General features: G+C 46.5%; 1 protein-coding gene across 11 annotated transcripts; it reads right to left on the bottom strand.

The window, feature by feature from the left end:
* Positions 1-66: 66 nt before the first annotated feature.
* Positions 67-23,647, bottom strand: LOC124053605 (SLIT-ROBO Rho GTPase-activating protein 1-like). Of its 11 annotated transcripts, none has more exons than XM_046378904.1 (23): positions 23,404-23,646; positions 16,022-16,217; positions 15,351-15,405; positions 15,152-15,259; positions 12,765-12,827; positions 12,108-12,305; positions 11,030-11,158; positions 10,496-10,717; positions 10,283-10,384; positions 9,381-9,578; positions 9,123-9,207; positions 9,009-9,036; positions 8,838-8,871; positions 8,185-8,245; positions 7,698-7,775; positions 7,480-7,614; positions 7,230-7,335; positions 6,337-6,561; positions 5,201-5,280; positions 4,664-4,844; positions 3,778-3,918; positions 2,456-2,798; positions 67-2,319 (listed from the first exon to the last, which is right to left on the bottom strand). In XM_046378904.1, exons 1-23 carry the CDS (start codon positions 23,468-23,470, stop codon positions 1,858-1,860), a joined length of 3,297 nt encoding a protein of 1,098 aa, XP_046234860.1. In that variant the 5' UTR covers positions 23,471-23,646; the 3' UTR covers positions 67-1,857. The 11 variants fall into 11 exon arrangements, with proteins under 11 accessions (XP_046234860.1, XP_046234861.1, XP_046234869.1 ...); XM_046378905.1 differs by having other exon boundaries at positions 3,787-3,918; XM_046378913.1 differs by lacking the exon at positions 23,404-23,646 and adding an exon at positions 16,462-16,607.
* Positions 23,648-26,805: the final 3,158 nt, after the last annotated feature.

The raw sequence follows: 26,805 nt of genomic DNA, 5'->3' as shown, positions 1-26,805 counted from the left end.
CACACATGGAAGTTTACTGAGGGGCCAAACAAAACACCTTGTTTAAAGAAAGTTTTAGACAGTTAATGAGTTGAATGCTAATTTATTCCGATTTATTTATAATATAAATACAACACATTGATACAATCCGTTTGGCTATATGAGCTCGTCTTTCGGAAGCTCGGTTTTCTTCAAACACAGCAACACTAACAGACGAAAACCTTTATTATGAAACACATTCAAAGAAACCTCCCTTTGAGCTAAAATGCACCAACATGTTATGATGCTACATGCCAAGTACACAATCCTATACATCAAAGTGCAATGTCACAATGGGCTAATGCTAGAATTCATAATTCAGTAATCTACTAAAACACTTTATGATTATTTCATTCAGAGTGCTGCTGCTCTTCGTTCAGGACATGCGTGAGTGGATTCACAACTCTCCCAAAAAAGACAAGGATTAAAAAAAAAGGCACTTTCACATACACACACGCACACACACAGATGTGCATCCATAGCCCATCTCAGCACGTCATGTCTCACTTTAATCACCACACTCACATCAGTTACCAGCCTGGTTTGAGGCCACATTCACTGTGCTGTTCAAGTGTTTTTGTTTTTTTGGGCGTTCACACACAGAGCCCCACCCTGTTAGCTTATTGTGAATTTAAGGTTAACTAGTGACTTCAGTGACTTCACAAGCAGGTAAACGATTATCTCTCTCTCTCTCTCTCTCACACACACACACACACACACAGGAAGTGGCATGCTTTTTGCACTTGTTTTCCCCAACTTGCACTCTCGTGTTCTGGCACTCAAGACAGGCATGAATTATCTATCATCTATCACTATTCTAGTGCTGCTGCACTTAACAAGGGAGCAGAACAAGGGCAGACAAGCAGGACACACACACACACACACACACAAACAAGAACAAAATCATACACCCACCCCCATCCGAGAAAAAGTTCTGTCCAAGCTCCCTCCACCACTCAACCGTCACACCCTGTTTGAAGCTCTGGTTTGGTCCCCACCCCCCCCAAACACTCCAAAAACACAAGAAGGCTGTTAAAAAGTTTAGTGAGTCGCCACTGCAGCTCACCGAACATTCAATAGGATGGCTGAACAGTCGTTAAATACTGGAAAACATTCATTAAATAGCTGTTGGTTAAATAACGTGAGTTTGGTGTCACCGACGACCTCAAGAGGCGTTTCGTGGTCTGAGGTGTAAGTGAGCTTAGCAGCGGAACCGAGTGAAAAAATTAAAAAAATAAATTATAATAATAAAGTCACACGGACGTTGTCGAACCATTGTTGCCTTCACTCTGCCGTGTCCTCTTCCTGTTGACACCTCAAGTCTCTCAGATACAGCAGCCGATCGGGAAAGTCTCTGAGAGAAACAGCAGCCCGTTTGGTGGTAGGCTCCTCCGCTAGCGCAGGCCCACCTTCATGACAGTACAGCCAACATTCACGTCACTGAAACTACATTTTACTGGAGCCGGACTACACTCCCCACGTCTCTCTGACCACGAGCTCATACACAAGACGGGATGCTCTGCCTACGCTCGTCCCTGTGTCTCTTTATCAGCAGTTCTTTTAGCTATCCTTTGATAAATGCTTCGTTACATGGAGAAAGTAAACTCCTACACACCAAGAGAGTACACACCAACCTGACAACACAGAAATATCATGGCATATCATATCATAGGTCATGTCATATATTATAGTTTATTACTACATTAAAACCTTTTTCTCTTTCCTACCGTTTCTACCCTCATGTTGATTATAAACATTAAGCAGTACCCTGATCTCCTCTTCTGGCCCATTTTTGGCCTGGGTCGGCCTGATTTTGGCCTTTTACTGGCCTGGTTTGGCTCACATGGTGCAGGATTTGTCCAGCGGTGGAGGCAGAGGCGGGGTGCTGCTCTTGGGTGGGACCACAGGTTTGGGCCTAAGGGCAGGAGGGCGCAGCGGAGCCCCGATGCGGGCGGCTGCCACGGGCTTGAAGGAGCCCAGGGTGTCGGGGGAAGGGTTGGCCGGTCTGGGAGGTCCAGGCGGGGGTCCGGGGAGCGGGCTGATGGGGCTCAGAGGACTGAGCGGGCTCGGGGTCCCAGGGGTTCCAGGTGTCCCCGGAGTTCCGGGGGTGCCGGGGGTTCCTGGCGTCCCCGGGGTGCTGGGGGTGCTGTGGGGGCTGGGGGACTCAGAGGAGCAGGGGGCGATGGGGCCGTTCTTCACCTGCTCCAAAGTGTCCAGCACCACGTCGGGAGCCGGCCGGCAGCCCTGCCGCTCCAGCTGCCTGAACTCCCCCAGAGCCACAGTCACCGTCTCTTCGATGTCCTGGAGGAGTCAAGAGCAGGAGTCCGTGAGGAGAGCGATGCTCTTTCATAGACCAAATATTAGATTCTTTTTTGATAAAAAACAAATCAAACTGGGTTTTGAAAAGGTGTGATCATTCATTGTACTGTTTGTGTACCTGCGCCAGCGTGTCGGGGTCCAGCGCTCTGGAGCGATGGGACTCACTGAAGCCGTGCTGACCGCTGCTCGAGCGCCGGATCGGCGTGTCCTCCGGCCTTCGCAGCGAATCATGTCGGCTCACTGTCATGGTCACGGCGGCAGCAGAGCGGCGGCGGCGCTCCGGGCTGTCGAGGGGCGGGGTCAAGCCCTGACCTCGTCCCAGCAGCAGCTCCCTCGGACTGAAGTGGCCCGTCACCGGTGGGGAGCTCCGCTCCATCAGCCCCCCGTTCCCGTGGCAGTGACTGTCGTTGGAGCGACCGAGGGGGCGGCGGAATAAACCGTCGGTCCGCTTCCTCCTGTGGCTGTCGACAGGAAGTACAAACACCATTAGCTCAGGCTAACAGCAGCTCTTTCATGACTCAGGAGGAGTGAAGGATGAGTCATGAGCCGCTTCTCCTAACGTAAAGCTGAAGCAGGATTTACGTGTTTGTGCGTCTCCCACAGGTTTGAATGCGTCTGGCGGTGGAGAAGAAGAACTCAGTCATATATTACTTCATATATTTATGTTGTTGCCACAGCAACCAGTGCTAATAGGTTGGTGATATCTGGAATCCACTCTTACAACTGTCAGTGTGGACTGTCTTAAAGATCTCAAAGAAGATAAGAAACGAGTCTGGTTTGCCACCAGAGAGACATTTCCCTTTTCAACTTCTCAGATGGTTTTATTTAAATAGCTGTCTGAAGCCAGAAGAGATTTAACACTTTGATATTTCACAAAAAAATTAAACAATTAAAGAAAAGTCTAAAAGTGAACAGAGATCTTTTCCTTTCCTCTCCCATTTCCCTCACGGCCCCTCAGATTTATCTGGTGTGCCTTCAAAGGGGACCGACCCAGAGGTTGGGAACCGCTGGACTAAACTCATTAACTGTCATTAAAGTAGTTCAGAGTGTCTGTGAGCAGCTACAACAGTAAAATACTGCTCTAACACGAACAACCTGATAATGAAGAAGTTATTTTCATGCAGAACCAGAACCTTTTGGGTTTAATCCTTTTAAAGTACATGACAGTAATGCAGTACATTGTTGTTCTGGTACTTCTTCCACCACTGCTGGACGCAGCCCACGGATCGGCTCGGCACACTTAGGAGACGCGTATTGTTGGGAATGACTGGATTGAAAGTGAAGGATGTCTGCAGACGGGGAAACGAGTCACATGAGAAACAGCTGTGATGACAGCACGATGTATTTTTAGAGGTGAGAGAACAAGCTGGAAAATGGGTTTAACATCCACGGCAGCTGAACCAGTCCTCCCTCCTCTGGTGATAATGGAACGTGTCTTACATGACAGACCTGTTGTAGGTCTCTGGTGGTCTGATGTCGGTCGGGGAGCTCAGTTCGCTCCTGGACCTCTTGTCGTCCGTGCTGCTGCTTCCTCCGTCGCTGTCGGCTTTCTGACTGAGTGTATCCGACATGGCGTCGGCCCTAAACACACCGACGGACCCTCAATCAGGACAAATGACTCTGGAAACAGCAGAGCTCAACTAACACCGCACACCAATCATCAATTAGCTGATCAATAGCATGAGGTTAGTGACTCCCTCAGTCCAATAAGTCTGTTAATCAACAAGGTGTGAAATCCAGTGAGCAACGAATCCTCCGACAAATCCATCACTGCAGCTCGAGCTCAAAGTAACTGCACATTTTACAGCTTATTGTTATTTATGATTGTCAAAACTGAAGGTTGTCTACGGAAGATGAGAGCGACTGTAAGTCCAGTTAATTTCAACGTGTAGATAAAAATGTAAAAACAAATAAAATACGTTTTAAACTGAAATGCTTTAGTTTGTGATTGTCACATTTTCATAAGATAACATACAGCTGGAATTAACAAAAATATGCAGAAGATTTGCTGTAGTTTCCGACAAACTTTGCTCAAACAGGAAGAAATACTGAATTGGTCCGGGACTATTTTCACAGGCGGATTAATCCACATTTTGTATTCCAGTGAGTATTTGGAGCAGTTGGACGATGTGCACAGAACTGTGTCGAATAAGCATTTGCAACAGGTAGTGTCAGAATTCAGAATTAAAATGGACCTCATTTACACTCAATCAAAAACATTTTAATGTATTTTAATTATTTTTTATTAACTTCATGTTGAAACAATTAAAATACTGCACAAACTGCACAACTGTGTGTGTGTGTTTGTGTGTGTGTGCACACTCGCCTGTCCTTCACCACAATGTACTGATGAGGCACCAGGCCGTGGCTGCCGTTGTGCCGCCCCTCCCACCAGTCATGTGACGCGCGCTGGAAGAGCTGCAGGGATGCTCCCTTCTTGAAGGAGAGCTCGCGGCCCGACCGGCCCACGTAGTCGAACCTCGCCACCGCCTCCACACCCTCACCCTCTGCCAGAGAGAGAAAAGAGGAGGGGGACGAAGGGGGAGATCAAGATAAAGAGCCAGACGTGGAAACGGACGTGAACCTGAACTTGTCAATCAGCCGTCTCTGAGGCTTTGTTCCTCCTACAGCTCGACCAATCAGACGAGAGCATTAAAAAACGTAAGGGGCTTAAGTCTTTTCTATTAATTCAGTTCTACAGAGAGAGAGAGATGAGGGAGGGAGGAAAGGGGTGGGGTGTGGAGATGGGAGGGTGGAGGGTGAGATGTCTCCATGGCTGCTGTCGCCATAGCAACCTCTCTCTGCCAGGACACAGAGGGATGGGAGCGTGGGCGATTGTGTGAAGGTCAGGGGTCACACGTACCCTCGTCGCTGGTCTGGGTCTCGGTGCCGCCGTCAGGCTCGGCCTCCTCCAGCGCCCCCGGCTCGCTGAACGGGCTCTCGCTGCAGGAGGAAGAGGAGAGGCGTCAACACGGTGTCCATTCAACGTGGGAACAAAGGCAGGGAGACGGACGCATGCACAGATGGAGACGAGGCTGCTAATTAGCGTCTTTATGCAACAGCGCAGCTACGGCAGAATGTCAAGAGTTTCTGAGAGGAAAACTCAACACGCTCGGTACACAGCGGGAGACCGGAGGCTTTCCACACTGACAACTACGGACAGAAATTCTTTCTGATAGACTGCAGAGTGTCTTTAACAACAGAAAAAGAAGAAAAGAAGAAGTAAACCTCTACAGCAGCAGGTTTTCTAACTATCTGGGAGGATCTGCCGACTGAGGAGCCCCCCGAGACCCACAGACCTTCAGGGGCCTTTTATCTGGTTGCATTGAAAACCAACAACAGGAACCCTGAAGTGACATAAGTGGCCTGTTGCTGTTGTTTTGGCCCACGGGATCAACCAATCAACAGCCACTTACTTCAGAGAACCTCCTTTGAAGTTAGACCCAAAGAGGTTGGCCATTAGAACTGTGAAAAGGTTCTTCTGGTCAGACAATGCCTGAAGCCCGACCCCACAGTTCCCACAATGCCTGTGGCTGTTAGCAGGTAATGTCACTTGATTACTGATTACTGATTCTGACGAGTCTTCTGTCATTTCTAAAGGATTTACGGACGTTTATCTGTGACGGATATCGGAGATAATCATATCCTCTCAGAGTGACTCACACTGAACGACGTGTTTCATGAGGGAAAGTCGAGGTTCAGGAGGTTAACCTCGATGCAAAGTGGCAAACGGCTTACAGAGAAGACTAGTAATAACATCTGGATGTTAAAATAAATGGATATGATTAGCGACTAATGAAATAATAAATTGTTAATTTATTTCACCTCTATATTTTTTGTAACTGTTTATGCACACTTTTTGCACTCTTCTTGTGTTCTTGTGAGCTGCCACAACAGGTGAATTTCCCCACTGCGGGATCAATAAAGTTCATCTTATCTTATCTTATCTTAATAGTGAGTGTAAATGAAAGGTTTTACGTGCTGATGTGTGAATCTCACCAGTACTGGTCTCCAGTCATGCACTTCTCATAAACCGGCCCGGGCAGCTCCTTGGTGTCTGGGAAGATGTTGTCGTGGTTCAGGATGACCGTTTTGACGACCTCATTTACATGTGCCTGACAGGCCACCTGGTCCAGCGTGTCCGGCGTGGGCAGGAGGGTGGGGCCGAATACGATGGCCAGGTTCCCAGCATCCATCATGTTCTCATCGCTGTACTGGGAAAGGCTGTGGGAAAGGAAAGGACACTTTACTGTGTCCCAGCACGGGTTCACATCCTCACAATCCACTCTGCAGAAACAACACTCAACTTCCTGTGTTGTAAAACGCTGCAGCGGCCCATAGCACAGGCGCATAGCACAGGCGCATAGCACCGGCTCATGGCTCATGATGTGATGGTCTAATTTGCTTTCGTCAAACAAATTATTGCATTAAAATGTGTTTCTTAATAAATGACTGGCATTAAGCTGCTGTTTTCACAGAACTATTTGTCCTTCAGTCTCCTTTACTGTCTCTTGGGATGTTTCCACCAGCCTTCACAGGACGTGGAGGTTTATGAAACAGAAACATTTTCACTCTCGTATAAAGTGAAGCTCCTGGTTTTAAAATCACCGCAGCTGAATGCACGTCGTAGGCCTGTGAACAGACGCATCCAGCCGGTAGGTCACATGTGCACATCGCGCCTCTCTGTCCCTCACTGCTATATTTATCTGAGAGGCTGCACAGATGAAACGAGCTGTTTCATCATCTCTGAGTGTGCACTTCTCTCCCGCCTCACCGCGACAGAGCGGTTTATCCTCAGTGTGGGCATGAGGGGAACTACTCTGGGAAAATGGAAAGAAATGGGCGATCATCATTAACTGTAAGCGCCTGGTTTTGTGCGAGTGAACACTCACTGGTTGAGGAAGGCGAACAGGTAACGCATCACCACCAGCGTGGCCCTCGGGACCCCCAGCAGGATCTTGCGGATGCACTGCGCTCTCTCGTACATGTTCTCAATTCCTGCAGTAAGAAACAGGCGTCAGTGGTGCCTGAGGCATCGAGAGGTGTAACACGAAAACACCAGTCGGCGGCACACAGCCAGCCTCATGTTTCCGTTACCGTTGTGATGTCGCACACCAGCAGTGAGGAGACGGCGGTACTCACGCACACAGGAGATGAGGTCATTAAACCTGTCCTTTGGAAACAGCGGGTTCTCCAAACCCCTGAAGTAGAGCTTCAACACTCCAGCCACGGAGTTGATGTCATGGTTGCTCTCCTCGTCAATCAGCGGGTCATTACCTGGAAGACAGACGCAACGAGTTCACCCGCATCCTGTCCCACCTGAGGCTGTCGATCATGCGACCTTCAGGTGACCTTCTCACCTCTCTCGAAGGAGTTCTTGATGTCGTTGACCTCCACCTGCGATCCGGACACCCTGAATATGCCTTGATGCTGAAGACCTGTGGGAACAGAAGCTTGTTTGTCTCTCAGTCTGTCTGTGGCTCACGAGCCGACCATCACTTAGTCACAGTCTCTTCTGTCTGGACAAATTCCAGATTTCAGGACTAACACGGTGCAGTTTAATTTATGATCAGCAGCCTCAAGGTTTTCACTGTTTCTGCACCTTTTTAATGACGCACAGAATTAAATAACATCAACATCAACAGCTTAGGCCGGTTAAAATTCACAAAGTCCTGACTTTTAAATGACCTTCTAAGGCATTTTATTTAAGGAAACTAAATTAAATGCTCTTTGAGACATTTCACAACCGGCAGACATGCTGAAAGTCAAACAGTTGGTGAATCCACGACAAAACACTGTCCTCTTCGATGGCAGCCGAGCCCAACAAACCTGTAAGCAGAAACTCACCGTGTAGGTTGATGTAGCGGATGCAGCTCTCCACAAGCAAAGGTATGGCTTTGGTTGAGTCCTGGACACACACGACAAGGGTCGGTTATTAAGTCCTTACACAGTGCTGGATCTGGTTCTTGTCACAATGACTGAGTCAGTATTATTTTACCATAGACAGTCAATTGTCAGACATAACAGGAGATTTTGTGATGTTTCTTTATGTTTTTCAATGTTAATAAAATACAAGAAAGGCAATATGTGATCAATTTTACTGATGACAACATTGTCCAGCCCCGAGCAGAGTCTGCAGGCCTCATCTCAGGTAGCCTGAAAGGCGAAATTCAGGGCAATAAAAGTGCGTAAATCACTTATTATTACTTGTTAAACTTGGTTAATAGTTGAAGGTAGTTTGAGGTTTGATCATGAACAAGTTTGATTGTCAGCTTCTTAAACGCAAATACTTTCCGGTTTCTTCACTTCTCAGTGACAGCCAACCGAGTATCTTTCGGCGGTTGATAAAGAAAGACAACTGAGGACGTCATCTTTGGGAAACCCTGATCGACATCCTTCACCACTTTCTGACAAACAACCAGTGGATTTTGTCTCATCTGAATTTCAGTAACTGAACTGTGGAAGTGAGAGGCTGAAGCCTGAAAGACGTGAAACTCTACCTGGTGCTTGCTATGGGAGTTCTTCCGCCCACGACTGCAACGAGCAGAGAGAGGAGAGAGTAAGAGGAGTGTCTCAGTTTCTCAGAGCTCAGACTGACGTGGTGGGAAGGGAAGTAACACTTATTATTAACATGAAGAGAAAAATATCCACTGCGGCATGAAATAGTATACCTGGTAGTCAGCAGCTCAGCTTTGTAGCCTGTGAGGAAAAGAAAGGGACAGAGAAAGCTTTAAAGTGTTAGAACACATGAGACAGAGGTGAGGGACAGGTTGTGTGTGTCTTACCCTCTGCTAAGGCTTTCTTCAGGATGTCATGCTTGGCCTGGAGTTTGGAAATGAGATTACTCCCCTCCAGATACTCGCGGAATTTCTGAGGATCGAAAAATAAAACACAAAAACAAAAGTTCAGTTCACTTTGTATCCAATAGGGGGCGCATGTGTGGCACCCCCACCAGCTTCACACAATATATTCAAAATGAGTCGCGAGTGGTGCTGGGGGTCAGAGCTGAAACAAGCCTGGCGTTACTCCTGAGAAAGTCTCACAGTGAAGTAGAAGAGCTCCGTCTCCTGCTGGTTGGCCCGTTTTTTGGCCAGACTCGGTTTGTTCAAGTAGCCGTCTGACACGCTGGACTTGACCGACTCGGAGGACGGGCTGTGGGTGAAGCTCTGGGAGACGTCGTAGTCGTCCAGCACCGTCATGTCCTGCAGGGTGGTCAGAGTGGCACCCCAGGTCTTCTTCACCTGGTGGAGGGGAGGAGGGGGGGCAGAAAGCTGCTTCACTGATTCATGGATATGAATGAGTGACTGATTCAGGGTGGAGTTTCATTATCCATAATGTCTGATGAAGTGTGTGTGTGTGTGTGTGTGTTCAAGCACAACCACATATGCAAAGCGTGCTTGTATTTACAGCGAGGATAATGGGTGTAAAAGAGTTTCTGTTTGTACATGATAATCAGGGTGTGTTTGTAAGCTGCTGGGACGTGCAGACGCAGCTCATTAATCCAGACTCCTTCAGCATTTTTATGCCCTTCAGGGTGAGTTAACAGCTGCCCTCCGTGCATGCTACACTCCCGTCTGCGCCACAAGAGAACGGCGAGGACGCCACAGCCTGCAGCACCGAGTCGCTTTCGCACGGCACAAGTTTATTTTTAGAGGCTACAGCTGCCACATTATCACCCCATTAGAACGGTATAAATCACCATAACTTAGTGCAAAGTTTCCAACTGTCAGAAAAACATTTTAATTTGAAATATGTGAGGCCACTGAGTCAGATTAACACTTAAAGCCAGAGCGAAACATCTCCACAACTAGTGGACAAACTGTCAGCAAAGCTGGTGCAGACGCCGATGGTCTCCAGCAGATCAGCGAACAGTCTGGCGTTTTTATGTGATTTTATGTTTTTATGTTTAGTTACTTTTGTTTGTGTGAGAATTAGTCTGTCTGACCTCTTCGTTCTCTATCTTCAGAGACGCCAGGCGGGTCTGGAGCTGCGTGAGGCGGAGGGTGAGCTCAGCCTGGACCTGCGGCTGGGAGGCGATCTGGGTCACCTGACAGGAAGTGGAATGACAACAACATCGTCAGAAAACAAAAGACTAACGTGTGTTCATGCGTTATGTTCACTTTTGAGATGTAAAACATCTCTCAGATGTTGTACTGACTGTGTCGCCCATGTGTGCCTGGAAGCTGAAGCGCTGTGGGGGGCAGAAGGCAGTGGGGTAGAGGCCCAGCAGACGCTGTCTGTCGCGGGCGGGATCCAGGCCCTCCACGGCGCCCTCCAGCACCTCCAGACCCGCCCTCCTGGAGGCTTCAAGGCTCAGTTCGGCTGATAGGTAGGTCCTTAGAGCCCGGCTCAGACTGGAGTGGTACCCTAAGTCACAGCACTGAGACAGACGGAGGATCGCATGTGTCCACGGTGTTGGAAATAACAGCAATCAAAAGTGTGTCAAAAGGTTTGTTTCCATTTTATTTTTTCAAAAACCATATCCTCAGTATAGTTTGACAAAGAAACACTGTGTGCCATGTTTTGTCTGTTAGGACAGTTTCACACAAAACAGAGCTGTGAGTTAGGCAACACGGTCCACAGGTATGAATTAATGTGACTTTTACATCTTAAACTCCTTCAATTTCCGTAAGTTTATGGAGTAAAACTGTCTAGTGACCTCACCAGTGAGGAGCCACAAACATATACTCACGTCTATGATGTCGGGCAGGTCGTGGATGTAGTATTTAAACACGGAGGCGTTGGTGGCCTCCAGAGTCAACAGGTACTCGTTCCTGGCTTTGAGAGTCTTCAGTTTGTTCTCTGAGTACTTTGCCTTTCTCTAATGAAGAGAGAAAACAGTGATGCATGTGGGGTAAGTTTGCACAACTTCGATATCGTCGAGTTTGACCCTAAAACTGTCACACAAAGATCAGCATTATGAACAATCAGAGAGAAGTACGTTTAAGAAGAGTACATAATGAGTTTGTGTAAATAACACAAGCATTAAAACTAAAGCTCCACTCAGACAGGATTTAAGTCTCTGTCTCAGGTGATTTTAGTTTACCTGCTCTGGTCAGTGACGTTAATCCCCGCCTGTAATAATTACAGCAGTAGTAACCTGCTTGTTTTCAGTCGTCCGGTAATTTAAATTCAGTCTGGTAACATCCTTGTATTTTAAAGAGCAGCTTGTGCTTCTCCTTTCATTCAAAACAGCTCAGTATGAAATTTGACTTTTGTGTGAGAGTGGAGGAAGTTAAATATGACGGAAACTGTGACTAACGTGCGTCTATTTGGGATCCGATAAGAGGACAGACAAACCTGAAAGCCATCAGGAGAGCAAAACCCCACAGAAGATCATCGCGCAGGTTGTTGTACTGTCAGCTACATACAGCTACTAGTGTTTTTAGTCCTATATTAGCTTACATTTTAGCAAATGGGTACCGCAGATCTCAAGTAGCAGTTCCTGTTTGCAGCGTACTGATGGATGTGCAGACTGCAAACCATCACTGGATCATTTTGATACTAAAGAAAACTTAAAAATGTGATGATTCTCAGTCTCTGATTTCTAATTTGGATTTCTGAATGTTTATTTGTTATTTGTGTTTTCTGTTCAGATATGAGCCATATGTGCTGGGATTTTTGACCCACGCAGCAGCTTTGCCTCCTCAACTGACTTTTAGTCTGACTTTGCTTCAGATGAAGTCTGAGAGGAAAACACGTTTCATGTCTCTGAAACGCCTGGCAGCGAAATATGGACTCAGTTAAGGAAACTGAGATGGACCCTTTACCTTCTCTCTCATCTTCTCCATCTTGCGGGCGGCGTTGCGTCTCTGGTGACGCTCTTCTATCCGCAGGCCGAACACGGGCTCCCCGCCGCCGCCCGTCCCCGACACGCCCTTCACACGTCCCTCCTGACGCTCCGCCTCACGCAGCTTGCCTTCCGCGTTGATCGTCTCCACGTGGTACATGTGATATGTCTTCATCACCTGGGTAACGGCAGCCCATAATAACACAGCCTCTGAACAAAATGGACTGCAGAAAACTGGAAAACAACATGGCACCGCAGACTGTTCCTCAAGGTTATCAGGCTCACTTTAATCTGATTTCCAGTGTTTAGATGGGCAGCTTTAAGGCCAGCACTCTGACTTCAAATAAACCCTGACATTTGACAGACAAAAATCACAGCCCTGAAAATAAAGTCACACAAAAAGAAGCCCTGAATAAAATCGTCTCTGAATGCACTCACATCCACTCTTTCAGCTCATGCCTGTGAGTGCAAAAAGTCAAGCATATCAGGATCATCTGCCCGTTTTACTGATTATAAAGAGCTGAAATCATGTCATATTTAAATCCCTCTGGTCTGGTGAAAACTAGTCCCTTGTGTTCACACCAAACATGAAGCAAATTTTTCTCCCCCAGTGCTGAACGCAGTTTGTTCAACTTACGGTGTAAAGCTCATTCAGAAGCTTCATGAGGTCTTCCTGAAGCTGAAAGATGATCTCCTTACTCTGAAAGAGGAGAAGAAGAAAAACAGAGTGCAAGCTGCAGTTCAGACCCGTGAGAGCCCACGTTCATATAACAAATGCTGTAACTGACATGAGTCGAACACAACCAGCTGAAGCTCAGCACCATCCAAGCCGAGGAGCCTGTGGTGGACTACAAAGCTTCAAATATATAAAACATGGAGGCTTCACACACACATTCAACCTGGCAGCACAGAGGATCAATACAATCAGCACAGTTTCAAGGCGGACACCCGAGACCAGCGTCACTGATTCAGTCTGACCACATGTGAAATACGGTCACAATTTGCCCCGCCCGTACCGACAAACGCTGAGGCGAAGCTAAACCGCACAGCTCCGTAAGACTCAGATTCTCTTCTGACGTCACTACGAGCCGCCTCTGCCTCGCGTCATTACTACTACAAAACTCTCGAGTACAGATACTTTGGGTAACGGATCTGAGTACTTCCTCCAAAGTGTAGCAGAGGAATAAAAGGCCACACACAAACAAATGAATGCAGCGCTGCGTGCACTCTGACAGACCTTCTGTCTCATGCATTAAACAGGCCCTCCGGTTTGAGGAAGGAGTTATGTGGCCGTGCGGTGCCACATTAATATTACATTATGCTAAATGACTGTGTGAGCGCAGGATGGATGAGTCTCGTTCCCATAGCGCCCGCTGAGAAAAGATCAGCTGAGGCTGTCGCCATGGCCACACGGCCGTCAGCTGAGCCGAGCCGAGCCGAGCCGAGCCGAGTCTCCTCCCGGTGTCCCTCTTCAGAGCAGAGTTTCTGAGAGGCCTCGCTGCCGTGACGGAGGTCTGACTGTTTATAGCTGCTGGCTGCCGCTGCACTTTAGTTAGCATGAATAAAAGACGAGCCGGAAGAGAAATTAATAATGAAGACGGCGAGCAAAAGCTGGAGGCGGTGAAGAGCGTGTGTGTGTGTGTGCGCACGTGTGTTTAATTTGCTAAACTTCAGGCAGGCTAACAGACCTCAGGGGAACACTGACTTTACTTTTCATTAGAATCAACTCTTGTACTTAAAGAAGCCATAAAAAATGAACAAGTCTCACGGAAATCTCCAAAAGTACTGTACTGCAGCACTGAGGTACCTGTACTTCATTTGAGTAGTTCTATTTTATACTACTTTATACTTTGCAATCTGGGTTATCATTTATTTTGTTATGTTTTCAAATAACTTAATTTTAAAACATTAGCGAGCTCGTCACACACGAATGGCAGAGAAAGCGCAGCCAAAGTTTCCCATTGCCGACATGTTAGCCTGGCTGCAACAGCGCCAACGGCAGCCATGTTTGTTGTGTTTCGTTCATCGTGATGTTGTCGAGCGTTTTCTCACACGTGAACGGCACGAGGCGGTTGGATGCGGTTAGTGAAGACAGCCACGTGCTGCGCTTTCACAGCCAACATGACAATCCCAACATTTAAAGCACAAAAGCTTGCCAGTGTTTGATGTTTTTGTAACTGCTGTCTGCAAACTTTTAATAAAGTAATGAGCACTTTTACCTTTGATACTTAAAGCTCATTTTGCTGATATTGTATCAATATTTTTTACTTGTGAAGAAGAATTTTCATTCAGTGCTTCTTCCATCCACACAAATTCCCCTGTGACCTGTGATGAATCCCTGCAGCAGCTTTATGATTACATATTAATGATTTAAGACTCATTGTTCCCTACACAAACTGCACATGTAAAGAAAATTGCAGGATTTATTGGATTTCGCTCTCATCTCTTTTGTGCAGCCTGTGCACATGCTTCACTTCACGATCTATGACTGGAGACTGCGACAGATTTAAAGCCTGACTCAGAGGGGAGAGCACGACTGGAACCTTTATATGGATTTACAGTAAAAAGTTTGGTTTTATAGGCAATAAAACATCACCTTAAATACGCTTTATTACAGATGTTTCATGATGTGCTGCATCAGGGACTTTTTTTATCGTCACAGTAAATGCTGCAGACAGTGTTGCCAGCTTGGACCGACAAAAAGAAGCCCAATCAGGGCCGTGAATCCTCCCACTCGTTGTTGAAGTAGCCTAATTTAATTTTCTGAGGTCGAATAGTAATGGAAATACAAAAAAAGAGGTAGTAAATTGAAATGGCACAAAAATGACTCATCGGTTATCAGTGCCGTGTGTCGACTCAATCACGAGGCTCGGATGAGACGTTGATTTATTTTAATGTAGCCCGACTTTTCGTGAGTGGAAACTGTTCAAGACGTAAGAAAAATTATCACGACCCAAAACAGGAGGAAACAGCAGGACTGAGTGAGAAGGAACCACAGCGTGGCACAGAGGAAGGTCGACTCACCCTCTTCAGCAGCCGAGCAGAGTCCTCGCTGATGTGCGTGAGGCGGGTGATGACGTTGTTCAGGTAGAGATCACTGAGGGTTGCGTGGTCCTTACTCTCCCTCCTCACCTGGAAAGGAGTGAGAGTGGAAGGTGGAATTTCTCTCACGTTTTCGTACTTCCTGTCATAAAAGTTTCTCGAGGGAACGCATGCAACCAACCTGGTTTAACAGCAGGTACCAGCAGTTCGCCGGAGAGAGCAGGTTCTGATCCTTCCTGCAGGAGAGACAGACAAGAGGTCCTTCAAATGAAGCGAAAACACACCAGATCCTGTCAGCTGAAGCCCCTGCATTAACAATCGCTCTGAAACATCACAATTAAAAAGAATATCTGGGCAAAAGTACACGAGGTGAATGCACTTTGAGGACACGTCTTGGAGATGCTACAAGATGCCTGAGAGAGTTGTGGCTGTTTTGGGTCACACCAAAGTGCAGCTGCTGTGTTTACACCTGCACAAACAGCAGACAAAACTAAAAGGCGCCTTCATCCCAGCATCCTGCCAGCGCTTTTCTGATGGAAAAAACGCCGGGTGGACACGAGTCCCGGGAATTATTTTTTGGAGTCCAAATCAGAGCTAAATGGACACAGGATGTACGAGTCCAAATGAATCTTAATGTTTCTCTGGATGGCTAAAAGACCCAAATGTGTACATTCCCAATATCAACCAGAAGCCAGTTTGCATAGCTTGTAACAACAGAAATAATTCCTACTTTTTACACGATTTCACTGGCAGCTCTTTCTTCCTTTTATAACAAGAACTTTAAACTAACAGTCCACCAACGAATGGCTTTTCGTTTCAGCTGGACACACTCGGACACACACAGAGTCCTACTTGTATTGCTGATGGTCTTTCGTGCTGCGTGTTTTGGCCATGAATCTCTCTGCGAGCTTCTCCAGGTTTCTGGAATATTCTGTTTCGATCTCAGCCTTCTTCCTGAAGAAGTCCTGCAGGTCCTGGAGCAACTGGACTCGCATCTCCGTCTGCTGCTCCAGGCACCGCTGCTGCTCCACCAACTGGGCCCGCACATCTACACACACACACACACACACACACACACACAGATGGATGTCATTGCATCAGACACTTTGGCAATTTGTTTATGCATGGCAGCAGCACAGTGACTGGAATATTTTTTGAGACATCAGAATCAGAATTCCTTTATTAATCCCTGGAGAAATTCTTGCTTTTTTTTCCTGACATTCATTTATCTTTGGTTTTACCTTCATAAAGATGGCCGACCATCTGTCATTTCCTTCGTATAGTTAACTCACTTTGCTGTTGCCTGCAGTGAAAAACAGGACTATGGGCTCTTCTGTTTAACGGCTCAATGGCCGGTGTGAGCAGTGCTGCAACACTTGGGTATTTTCCTGGCCTCGACGTGCTCTTTGCCTGTCTGTGTGGTATTCCTGTGGTGCACAGGTGGAGAGGAGCACCTGACGAGGGTGCGGCCTCATCGCCGAGCTGTTGGCCCACGGAGATTTTTTTTTAAGGAGCTAAACAGTTGGCGCAAGCGAGAGCTAAAAATGAAAATTAAGTTTAAAAAACACACCTGTAGAATTAAAACAGTGTAGGAATGATGAGATCGCATCAAAAAGCCACCACCTGCCTCTGAGGGTCTGTGTGTTCCCATCATGCCGAGTGTGTAATCACCACAACCTCTGATCTTGTCCACTGCAGTCATCCTGTCAGCACTTTGTGTTGCTGCTCAAACGTGAACTAATTCAAATCTGACTGGCTCCAAATGACATCATCAGAACAAGCTGGACACACTCGCACCCGGGAGTGTGAGCAAGTGGAGAAACATAGAAAATAATGAAGAAGGTCCATCACAACTCGTCAACGGCCAAAGTGATGTCTTTAAAGACAAAGACATTCAGTTTACAGCGACACAAAACATTGAAAAGGATCCTCGTATCTGAGAAGCCAGAAACAGAGGACACTGAGTGCATTTGCTTGATAAATGACAATAAACCGATTGAGCGCTTCATTTAAATTGTTTAATTTTCTGTCGATCGACTGATCAGTTAAACCAGCTGATTGTTCGGCGCCGCCCTTCTTCTCCCTCCCTTCACTCTCGTCTCTTTAAGCCCTTATAATCACTGTTGAGGACTGTCCATTTTTCTCAGAGGAGTCACCTTGGACGACATCCACTAACCGCACTGAAAAAATCTGCACACACAGACACTCTGTGCACACACACACACACACACAGTCAGTCAGTCCTACAGTCAGTATGGTAATGCCTGGCTGCACGCTTCACTGGTCGTGCTGTTTCTGAACTGGATCTATCTGCAGCAGGAGGGAGAGAGCGAGCGCAGAATACACAACACACACACACACACAAACCAATCCCTGGGGGACCCTATCCACTCCACTACCTGTTGTCTTGGCAACCACACACTGTGTGTGAACCATGTGATGAGGAAGGTGAAGACAAGAGCTTGAGTCTGCCGCATCGACACTCACACACACACACACACACACACACACACACACAGGACATGCTTCATAGATCTCTATTAAAAAAAATCCAGCCGCGGCCTTTGGTCCCCACAACTCTATGAAACTGTGTCTGTGCTGCTGTTTTGTGTATATTGATCCTGCCACTTACTCGTTTAAAATGGCTGCCATTTCATGCTGCTCTCATGCTCTGAGCGCGTGTTAAGCTGCAACACTTTCATATAAATGAATGTCTGCTGTGCTGCTCCCTGTCCCTGACGGCTGTAACACATTTCACCCTGGGCGGGGAAAATACTCGCTCCTGATTGGCTGCTGGGCCAAACGGGACATCTCAAATAAGGTTTGAGGCGTCCCGCCGCTCAGCGGTTTAATCACTCTTCTAAATTGGTGTTGAGCCTCTGTTGGGCTGCAAGTAAACACATTAGCAACACAACTGATGCTTATCTCTGTTATGACTGAAGGAATATTTCAACACAGAGTCAGATGAGATCACTCTTGTGTCTGCTGAAGTTAGCTTAGCTTAGCACAAAGACTGGCAGTGAGGGGAAACAGTCAGCCTGGCTCAATCAACAGGTTCCTTCTGCTCCAGAGGTTGGACTGCATCCACCAGAATTCTCATTATTCATTTGTTTCACTGCTGTATATTTAGCTTATCACTTCAAATTTCCAGATATCCAGTAAGCACTTTCAGTTGTCAAGTAAAAGATCAAATATGTGTGATGGATTTTATTTCGTGCAATGAAACAGCAGACTCCTCTTGTTTTTCTTGCAAATCCCATTTGTGCTTTCCACAGGGACTTCAGACATCATCATCAAAGGGCGGAAATGCAAACTTTGCTGCCTACAAAATGATGTGAGACTCTTTACATAAACGTCTATCAGAGGCAGAGATGCTCCAGAGACTCCGGCTGAAATATTTCACCAGCCATCACATGGATCCACATGTGTTTCTGTGCAGATATGATGAATGGCAGTAATTTTGGTGATCTTCTGACTCCTCCTCTAGCGCCACCACCGGGGATGAACAGTTAAATGGAACACATCAGAAGCACCACACAAGCAATGTGCATTGGGGGCAGTCGTGGATCAGCGGTTAGGGTGTCGGACCCGTAACCGGTGGATCGCTGGTTCGATTCCCCGTCCCGGTGTCCATGGCTGAGGTACCCTTGAGCAAGGTACCTAACCCCTACTGCTCCCCGGGCGCTGCACGCGGTCGCCCACTGCCCCGGGTTTGCTGTGTGTGTGTGCACGTCACTTGGGTGGGTTAAATGCAGAGAACAAATTTCGTTGGAGTGAGTTCCCTCCAATGACAAAAATATGTCACTTTATTTATTTATTTTTATTTTTATTTATTAACCGGCATGCAGGAGCTTTAACTTTCTGATAAGAGTAAAATGTGTCACAACATGAAACCATGAAGGAGCCACTGAGCTGTTACAGAGACGCTCCACCTACAAATCAAACTCTCCAGACCAAAATGAATGCCAGCAAAAATCAATCACATCATCATCTTTACACTTTTCAGTGGGAAATACAGAATACAGCAAAACTAACGGTATGGCAGGATACTATGATCAGCATTTTTCACCATTTTCTGCCAATTTCTAAATGAAACGAAGAATCAAATAATAAACAAAAGGATCACAACTGATGATGAAAACTGCTGTACAGGAGCTGCTGCTGCAGAAAAGCAGGAGGATTGGAGCAGATCCACTGAGCAGGTGAGATTATATCAGTGAAACTCCTCGGCTTGGATCTGAATTAACTCAACGTGAAAGGAGGACACCCGCCGCACATTTACCTCCTTCTGATGTCTGAAATGCTTCTTCTTAGAAACCTCCTCGCGTGTCCTCGTAACGGCCCCAAAGACAAGACTCAGCCTCTTTGATCAGAGGAGCTGGCACAATGTGGGGAAAGTGTGCCGACAATGTACCGAGCAGAAACAATCTGCCTTGTGAAACCTCCGGACCGATTCAGTCTGAAAGCTCCACACGTCTCGTTTTGCCGCTTCTGTCGGCTGGATGGTCACGCGCCATCGCAAGTGAAAGCATGGAACCACCGAGGTGGATGAGGATGATGCACGATCATCGATTTCAAACCTAAACAACAAGGTGACATTTTGAAACATTTTCACGCAAACAGAAGTCCGCCTTGCAGGCTTTTACCACACGAAATCTTAATCGTTTGCTGCTTCGAACACCACAAACTCAAATTTAGATCAGTCGTCATTACGGAGTCCTGAGCAAAGTTAACCAAGACTCATTCTGATCACCTCTGTGATGTGCTCTCAGCTTTGGTCAGCGGTGCTCATAAAAGCTGGAACAGATTTCAAAACATCTGTAATGCGCTGAGGTAAAAACCACAAAACATTTAAATTAGAACAAAATGAAAACGATGCCAAGAACTTTGATGTGATCAGCACATGGAGACGACGGGCGTCTACACTTTCCTTCCATCAGCAGGGACATGATTTTAACGGCTTTCTCTTTGCACATCTATAAAAGCGACCTCATCAAAATGATCGCGCTGTCCGTCAGTTAACTCCGCCTTCCTTTTGGTTAAGGCTGCGATGATGTGGCCAAAAGTTAAAATCTCAGTTTCACTGTTTCAAACTTGTGGTCAGATCAAGATGCTAATCTATCTTTTAGCTTCAGCAGGAAAGTGAGGTGAAAAGACACTAATGCATCTGTGAATTTAAACTGCAGAGGCGTGAATCAGGCCCGGCTTGCTGAACTGATCCGTTCAAGCCTTCTTGATTCCTTTTGTTCAAACGGACCTGTTTGATGTGGCAGAACACTTAAGGAGGAGCCAAACTGGGGTGTTTAGAGTCTGGGATGAGGTTTTCCATTTGTTTTTCTGTGTTTCTGTAGCTGCTGTGGGTAGCAGGACAAACTCCTAACTGCATTATTCATTCCAAATGTTAACTTTGTGCAATTAAACAAAGAGAAAATTAATCAGAAAGCAAAAATGGCAAACAGTCTCTGGCTTCAGCCTCTCAGATGAGAAGATTTGTTTCCTTCCTTCGTCGTCTATGATCGTAAACTGAATACTTTTGGATTCTGAAGATGAAGGCGTCGCCGAGAGCTCAGGAAACTTCACCTTGTGACATTTTATACAACACTCATCAAGTAGGGACAATACTTGTGAAATTGATCGATAATGGAAATAATCGTTAAGTGCATCGTCTGTTCTCAGATGGCTGACTTCCTTCCATCCTTTGTGCCTCTCGTCATTTCCAGCCGCTGACTAATTAAATCATTATCCTCTAGAATGACTCATTACGCACATCTTCTCCATTCAGACACATTATGATGAGAAGGAGCGTTTTAGCTGCCTGTGCGTGAGGTATACTCTATATGTGTGTGATGTCACATGAACAGGAAGCTCAAGCCGGCTTCCTGAGGTGGCCGTCGCCATGACGACCAGGTCCAAGGACACGGGGGCAGAGTACAACTGGATCATCGAGAAACACACGCAGACGGAGGCCTTCGCTTCGATTCGGTCCTCCGGGACATTTCACTCAGTGAAGAGTCACTTCATGTCCACGCTCCTTCGTCCTCACTTCCATACATTCTTTCCTCTCTGTTTGTCCTGCAGGTATGCAGATGTGAGGTCACTAATCACCTGCCTGCAGACGCAGGCAAAAAACAAGAGCTGCAGCCACCGCATGCAGCAGGAGACATTTCATCTCTGCCTCGCGTTTGTCTTTCCTCTCTCCCCTGCAGAGCTCTTGTCTCTTCTTTCCCCCCCATTTGCATTTTCTCATTAGGACGATCCTCATCTCATTCAGACAGAGGAGGTGTCACAGTGGCGAGGTGACGCTCCAAATATCAGGAGCATGCTCAGTGAATCAGAGCGTTATCGAGCACGCACAAATACGTACCGTCAGCACTCTGCATAATCTCTCTGCTACCTTTCTGTGAGGCACACCTCACCTCAGCAAGTAGACCCCACCCCCCTGTGAGAGAGAGAGAAGGAGCGGCGGCCGCCTCCTGTGTATACATTACACACCACCTCCTGCAACCAACCAATCAGGAGCCAGAGCAGGGAGGCAGACTTGGAAAGCACATAGTTACAACGTAGATCTATATGCTCAGCTCTCGGCAGGAGGCGCACAGAGGGCCGGTCGGCGGCGGAGCAGGGGCTTTATCTGAGCGGTCATTTCAATGCAGGGCATCCCCGAGTGTGTTCTGGCAGGGTGCCAGAGCAAGCCCCCCCCCACACACACACAAACACACACAAACAGGGGTGAGTGTGTATAAACAAGACACACACTCCTCACATCGGGGCTCCGCTACTCTCCATTAAATTTAATCTCTCAAACTCTGGCAATTCATTGTGTGCAAGTGTTCACTCATGTAGAGGAAAAGGTATGTCACACAGTGTGGAGGAGCGCAGCAGCGTGACGAAGAAGGAAGGAAGGAAGGAAGGAAGGAAATAAAGGAGGGAGAGTAATAGTATGCAAGGAGAGAAATTATTTCTCAATGAAATGACTTGAATTTTGACAATCTGAACTCAAGAAAAAAGGTAATCTGCTGTAGAGTAAACACACATCTCCTCCTCCTCCTCATACTCACGAGTAGACGCTGTGGATTTAGGCTGGGAACAAGCGAGAGCGGTTGATTTTAGAGACAGAAAGTGATGGCTGTGGTGGTGGTGATGGTGTGGGCGTAGGTGACAAGTGAATGTGGAAGTGTGAAGAGCCATGTGGAGAGTGAAGAGCTGTATGGGAGAGTGAGAGGGGGAGGAAAAACATGAATAAATCTCATCAGAGAGGTGAGACAGGAAAGGTTGCGCCCTGGCCGTCTCTGCTGGTATTTGCAGGTGTCCGAAAAAGCCGTCGCTCTCGCAAAGGTCGGACATTTTGAACCGGGCCGGGTGAGCCTGGATAGCAGGTCTCTTGAGGGTAAAGAGGTACACAACAAGGCAGCTTCACAAACATCTCATCACCCTTCTGGTCCGGGAAATGAGGCAGCCTGTTGTAGTTTTACTAAAACGTCATTTGGCTTGTCCGTCACCACCCCAACGTAGCAGGGATGATGGTAACCATGGCGCCAGAAGGAGGAGGAAGAGGAGGAGGAGGAGGAGGAGGAGGAGGAGAGGGGGATGTCCCACGTTCATGGCAACCACTATTTCGGTACTCAGTTTGTCATCATCATCATCATCACCCTAAACATGTGCCTAGTTTAGCATCACACCATCAGGTGATCTATGTAGACCACACACACACACACACACACACACACACACACACACACACACACACACACACACACACACACACTGCTGCAGTCACAGCCTCAGAGGAATACCAATAGAAAGACTCCCAGACGAGGACACACTCGCCCCAGGTCTGAGTGTAAAACCCACCTGCTCACACACAGACACACATGGGCAAGAGATCAAGGTGCTCTGCGGAACAGACACACACACACACACACACACACTATAACTCATCCTCCTCCCCCTTCTCCTCCCCCTTCTCCCCCCTCAGGCGCCATGCAGCACTCAGGATGAACCCAGAAATCCTGACGTCTCATGGTGAGGTGTCAGCCGTACACACCCTGCACAGGGCTGAATTCAGTGCATGGGCATGAGCAGCGAACACGCTGAGAGACAGGTGTGTGTGTGCGCGCGCGCGTGTGTTGTGATCGGTGTGTGTGAGCGTGCATAGGTGAGAAAAGGTGGGTGTGACTGCGAGAATTGGGTGCAGAGGTGCAAAAGGTGTTAATGTCAAAAGATGATAATCTTACCTTTAACTTGGCTCTCGTATTCAGCGAGGATTTCTTTGTCCTTCTTGCTTTTGTTTGAGTTTGACATGTCGACACGGCGGAGGTGACTGATGGGCAGGTAAGAAGAAAAAAGAAAAACACAAAATTCCCGGTTCACTTCCCTCCGTGTGCACCGCCCGAGGCTTCACCCGCAAACATGCTAGTTAGATCCATCCAGTGCCGCAACAACACAGCCAGTAGTGGCCCCGCACCTCCACGCTGAGGAGCAGGAGCAGGAGGAGGAGGAGGAGGAGGAGGAGGAGGAGGAGGAGGAGGAGAGAGCCGGGGGGGGCACGCGCGTGAAAAATCCCGCACACTCAGAGAGAAATTAGCCCCTCGTGATCGCCGCCGCGAGGACCCGCAACAGCCATCCTGATAGTAAAAAATGTAAAGACATAAAAAGGTACAGAATCAGATTCTGTTTTCTTCCCGTGCATCTCGTGCAAACACGCAATCACATCCGCGCGCATGCACACACATGCACCGGTCTGCAGGGAGGGAGGACCGGGCACACGCCCACTAGGTAGAATTGCAACGGACCACACACTCACGCGTGCGCGCGCGGAGACACACACACTCTCTCTGTCTCTCTCTCACACACACACACACACACACACACACACACACACACACAGTGCGCTGAGAGTCGGTGTCTGATGTTATCTTCACCCCGCCGTAACCTTTCACGCATGCAGACGCCCACACATTCAGGCACGCGGAGACGGACCTGTCTGCGCGCGTGAAGATCATACTAATGTTTGGTAAATGAAATGCCGGTGAGGAAATGGGTGTGTCCGTGCTGGGGGCGGGACCGGAGACATGAGTGACAGCTGAGGTGACCAGTGAGTCACAGAGCGTCCGGGAAATTAATGAGCCAGTAGAGAAGTGAGCTCAAGTCAGCCTGTTTCTCAATCAATCGACCAATCGCTCAATCAAACTGTGAATAAAAGATGTTCACAATAATTTATTTTTCTGATGATGATTTTGTCTTAACTTGTTCATATAGCTTAATTGTTGATGTTTAGGTTAACTTGATCATTTCTCCTTTCATACTGACTTACATTTATCAATTAGCTAGTATTAACTAACTTATCTATTAACTATTTCAACCGCTAGTCAACTTGGCTACGTTTAGCTGACTATTTCTGCAGTTTAACCATTACGTTCAGATAAATAACAATCATTAATTTTAGCTAATTATTTAATACCTAATTATTTATCAAACTTTTACACATGTATTCAACCATTAATCAGTTAGCTTTAGCTACATCAGCCTCATATTAATCTAATTATTTATATAGAACTATTTCAAACATTTAGCCTTTAACTTTCATTCTTAGCTAATCATTTCAACCATTTAACTATTCTTTTAGCAAACTATTTGAACTATTTATCCACTAGATTCGCCAAATTTTAGCTAACTACTTCAACATTTAGCGAAGTGACGGTATGGTGGCTCGGGGGTTAGCGCTGTTGCGTCACAGCTAGAAGATGTTGGCCTCAAACTTAATCTTAAAACTTAGACTTTCAGGTGATTAGCCTAACTATTAGTCTAATTACTTTTGGCTATATATCTTTATTTAAACCATTTAGCCTAACCATTGCGGTTAGCTAAGTATTTTGACCGTCTGTCCATTAGCCTAGCTCTTCTGCACTGCAGCACAGTGGCTCTGTTGTTAGTACTCACAGAATGAAGGTCTTGGTTTTGATTCCTCACCGGTGCAGGTCTTCTGTTTGGAGCTTGCATGTGCTTAGGTTTTCTCCTGTCAGTGCCCATGACAGATGCACTCGTTCCCCAGGGTCTGTTAAATGCATACTGCATATAAAAATGTATAAATGTGCATATAATGCATACTTTGTTGTACTGTGTAAGACTGTATGTGACAAATACAGAATCTTTTACTTATCTTTTAACCAGAAAAACCTGAACATGTACATTGATATTACATGTGTATTGTGTCAGATGATGAATACTGCAGACAATGAAAGGACCATCTTTAAAAGCCTGAATATAACACTGATTTAACTACAGTTACAATGATAGATTAATCTCCGATTTTCATACTTGGTCTTAATTAAATAAATAACTTTAGAAATGTCAACAAAGTAAGGAAGAACATTTACACAAGTGCTGTACTTCACTACTTAAGGACTGAACCTTAGGCAGGTTCGAAATTAAAAGGAAGGTACCATCTGTGGGTATTTGTCTCCATCTAGTGGTCAAATGTGGGGACTTCGCCTGATGGATTTTTCTCACATTTCTGTCTTAACTCTTGTGTATGTTGATGTTTCTGTCACTTCGCTTTGTCTGGTCCCACAGACTCCAGTAGGCTACTGATGGTGTAAATATAATAATTAGAACAGCAAAATCAACCAAATATTCTTTCTCTCCCGAAGTGTAACAGAAAACTTCTTTTCCACAAACTGAACTTGACAGAATATATAAACAACCAAAAATAAATTACACCATCTTGCTTGTTTATACCACGCCAGTAGTTATGTTTCAAGCAGCAACATCTTGAGTCTGAGTTACACATGTGTAACATCACTCCATCACAGGCAGCAACAACAAACAAGAGCTTAAATATTTTCACAGCAGACATTTTGACTTGCCATACACTGTTTTCCTTTCTTACTGGCATGTACACACGTATTTGTGATGGGAGAGGTTTTACAGTTTATCATCTATATTAGTCCACTGTTCAGGTCTGATCTTTGAGGTGATTTAGAGTGAAGCTTTCAAATGTCCCACTGAATCAAAGTGACAGACGGACAGACCCTGGAGAAGTCACTCTGCCGTGCAGTGTCACTCGTAGGCCTTTTGTGCAGCTGGATGTGTGGGTTGGCTTCAGCTGCAAATCCCGTAACCTAAGCAAGAAGAACCTAAGCTAAAAGACGGAGGCTTGGCAGATTAGCGATAGTGCGTGGATATTAAATTAAAGCGAAAACCATCAATGCCATCCTACATTTGGTATGACGTCTTTGTTTTATGAAAGTCTGTTTGAATTCAAACTCACTTTTCCTGCCAGGGAATAAGAAAGAGTAAACGTCTGTCAGCAGTCTGTCTTTTCAGATGCTTTTGTAAAGCCTCCTTTTGTTTTATTCTCCTAATCTGTACCAGACACCATTTAAGCTACAACAGAAGCATAGCGTGTGTGTGTCTGTCTGTGTGTGTGTGTGCTGTTAATGGGTAAGGAATGTGTTTACAGAAATCTGCAGCACGGGAACATCACAGTTGTACTTCATCTGTAATTTGAAGGGAATGAATGAATCACAGCTGTTTGATTTTTCCGTTTATAAATTAGAGTTATCTTTCTCTGCATGGGTCATCGGTTCCTCCCACTTTTCCCCCTTTATGGCTGAATCTGACAGCGAGGTCAGCTG

Source organism: Scatophagus argus, chromosome 22 (assembly GCF_020382885.2).
Source record: "Scatophagus argus isolate fScaArg1 chromosome 22, fScaArg1.pri, whole genome shotgun sequence".
Classification (NCBI taxonomy): Eukaryota; Metazoa; Chordata; class Actinopteri; family Scatophagidae; genus Scatophagus; species Scatophagus argus.
The sequence above is the reverse complement of the archived record's forward strand: the minus strand, read 5'-3'. Positions and strand labels throughout refer to the sequence as shown.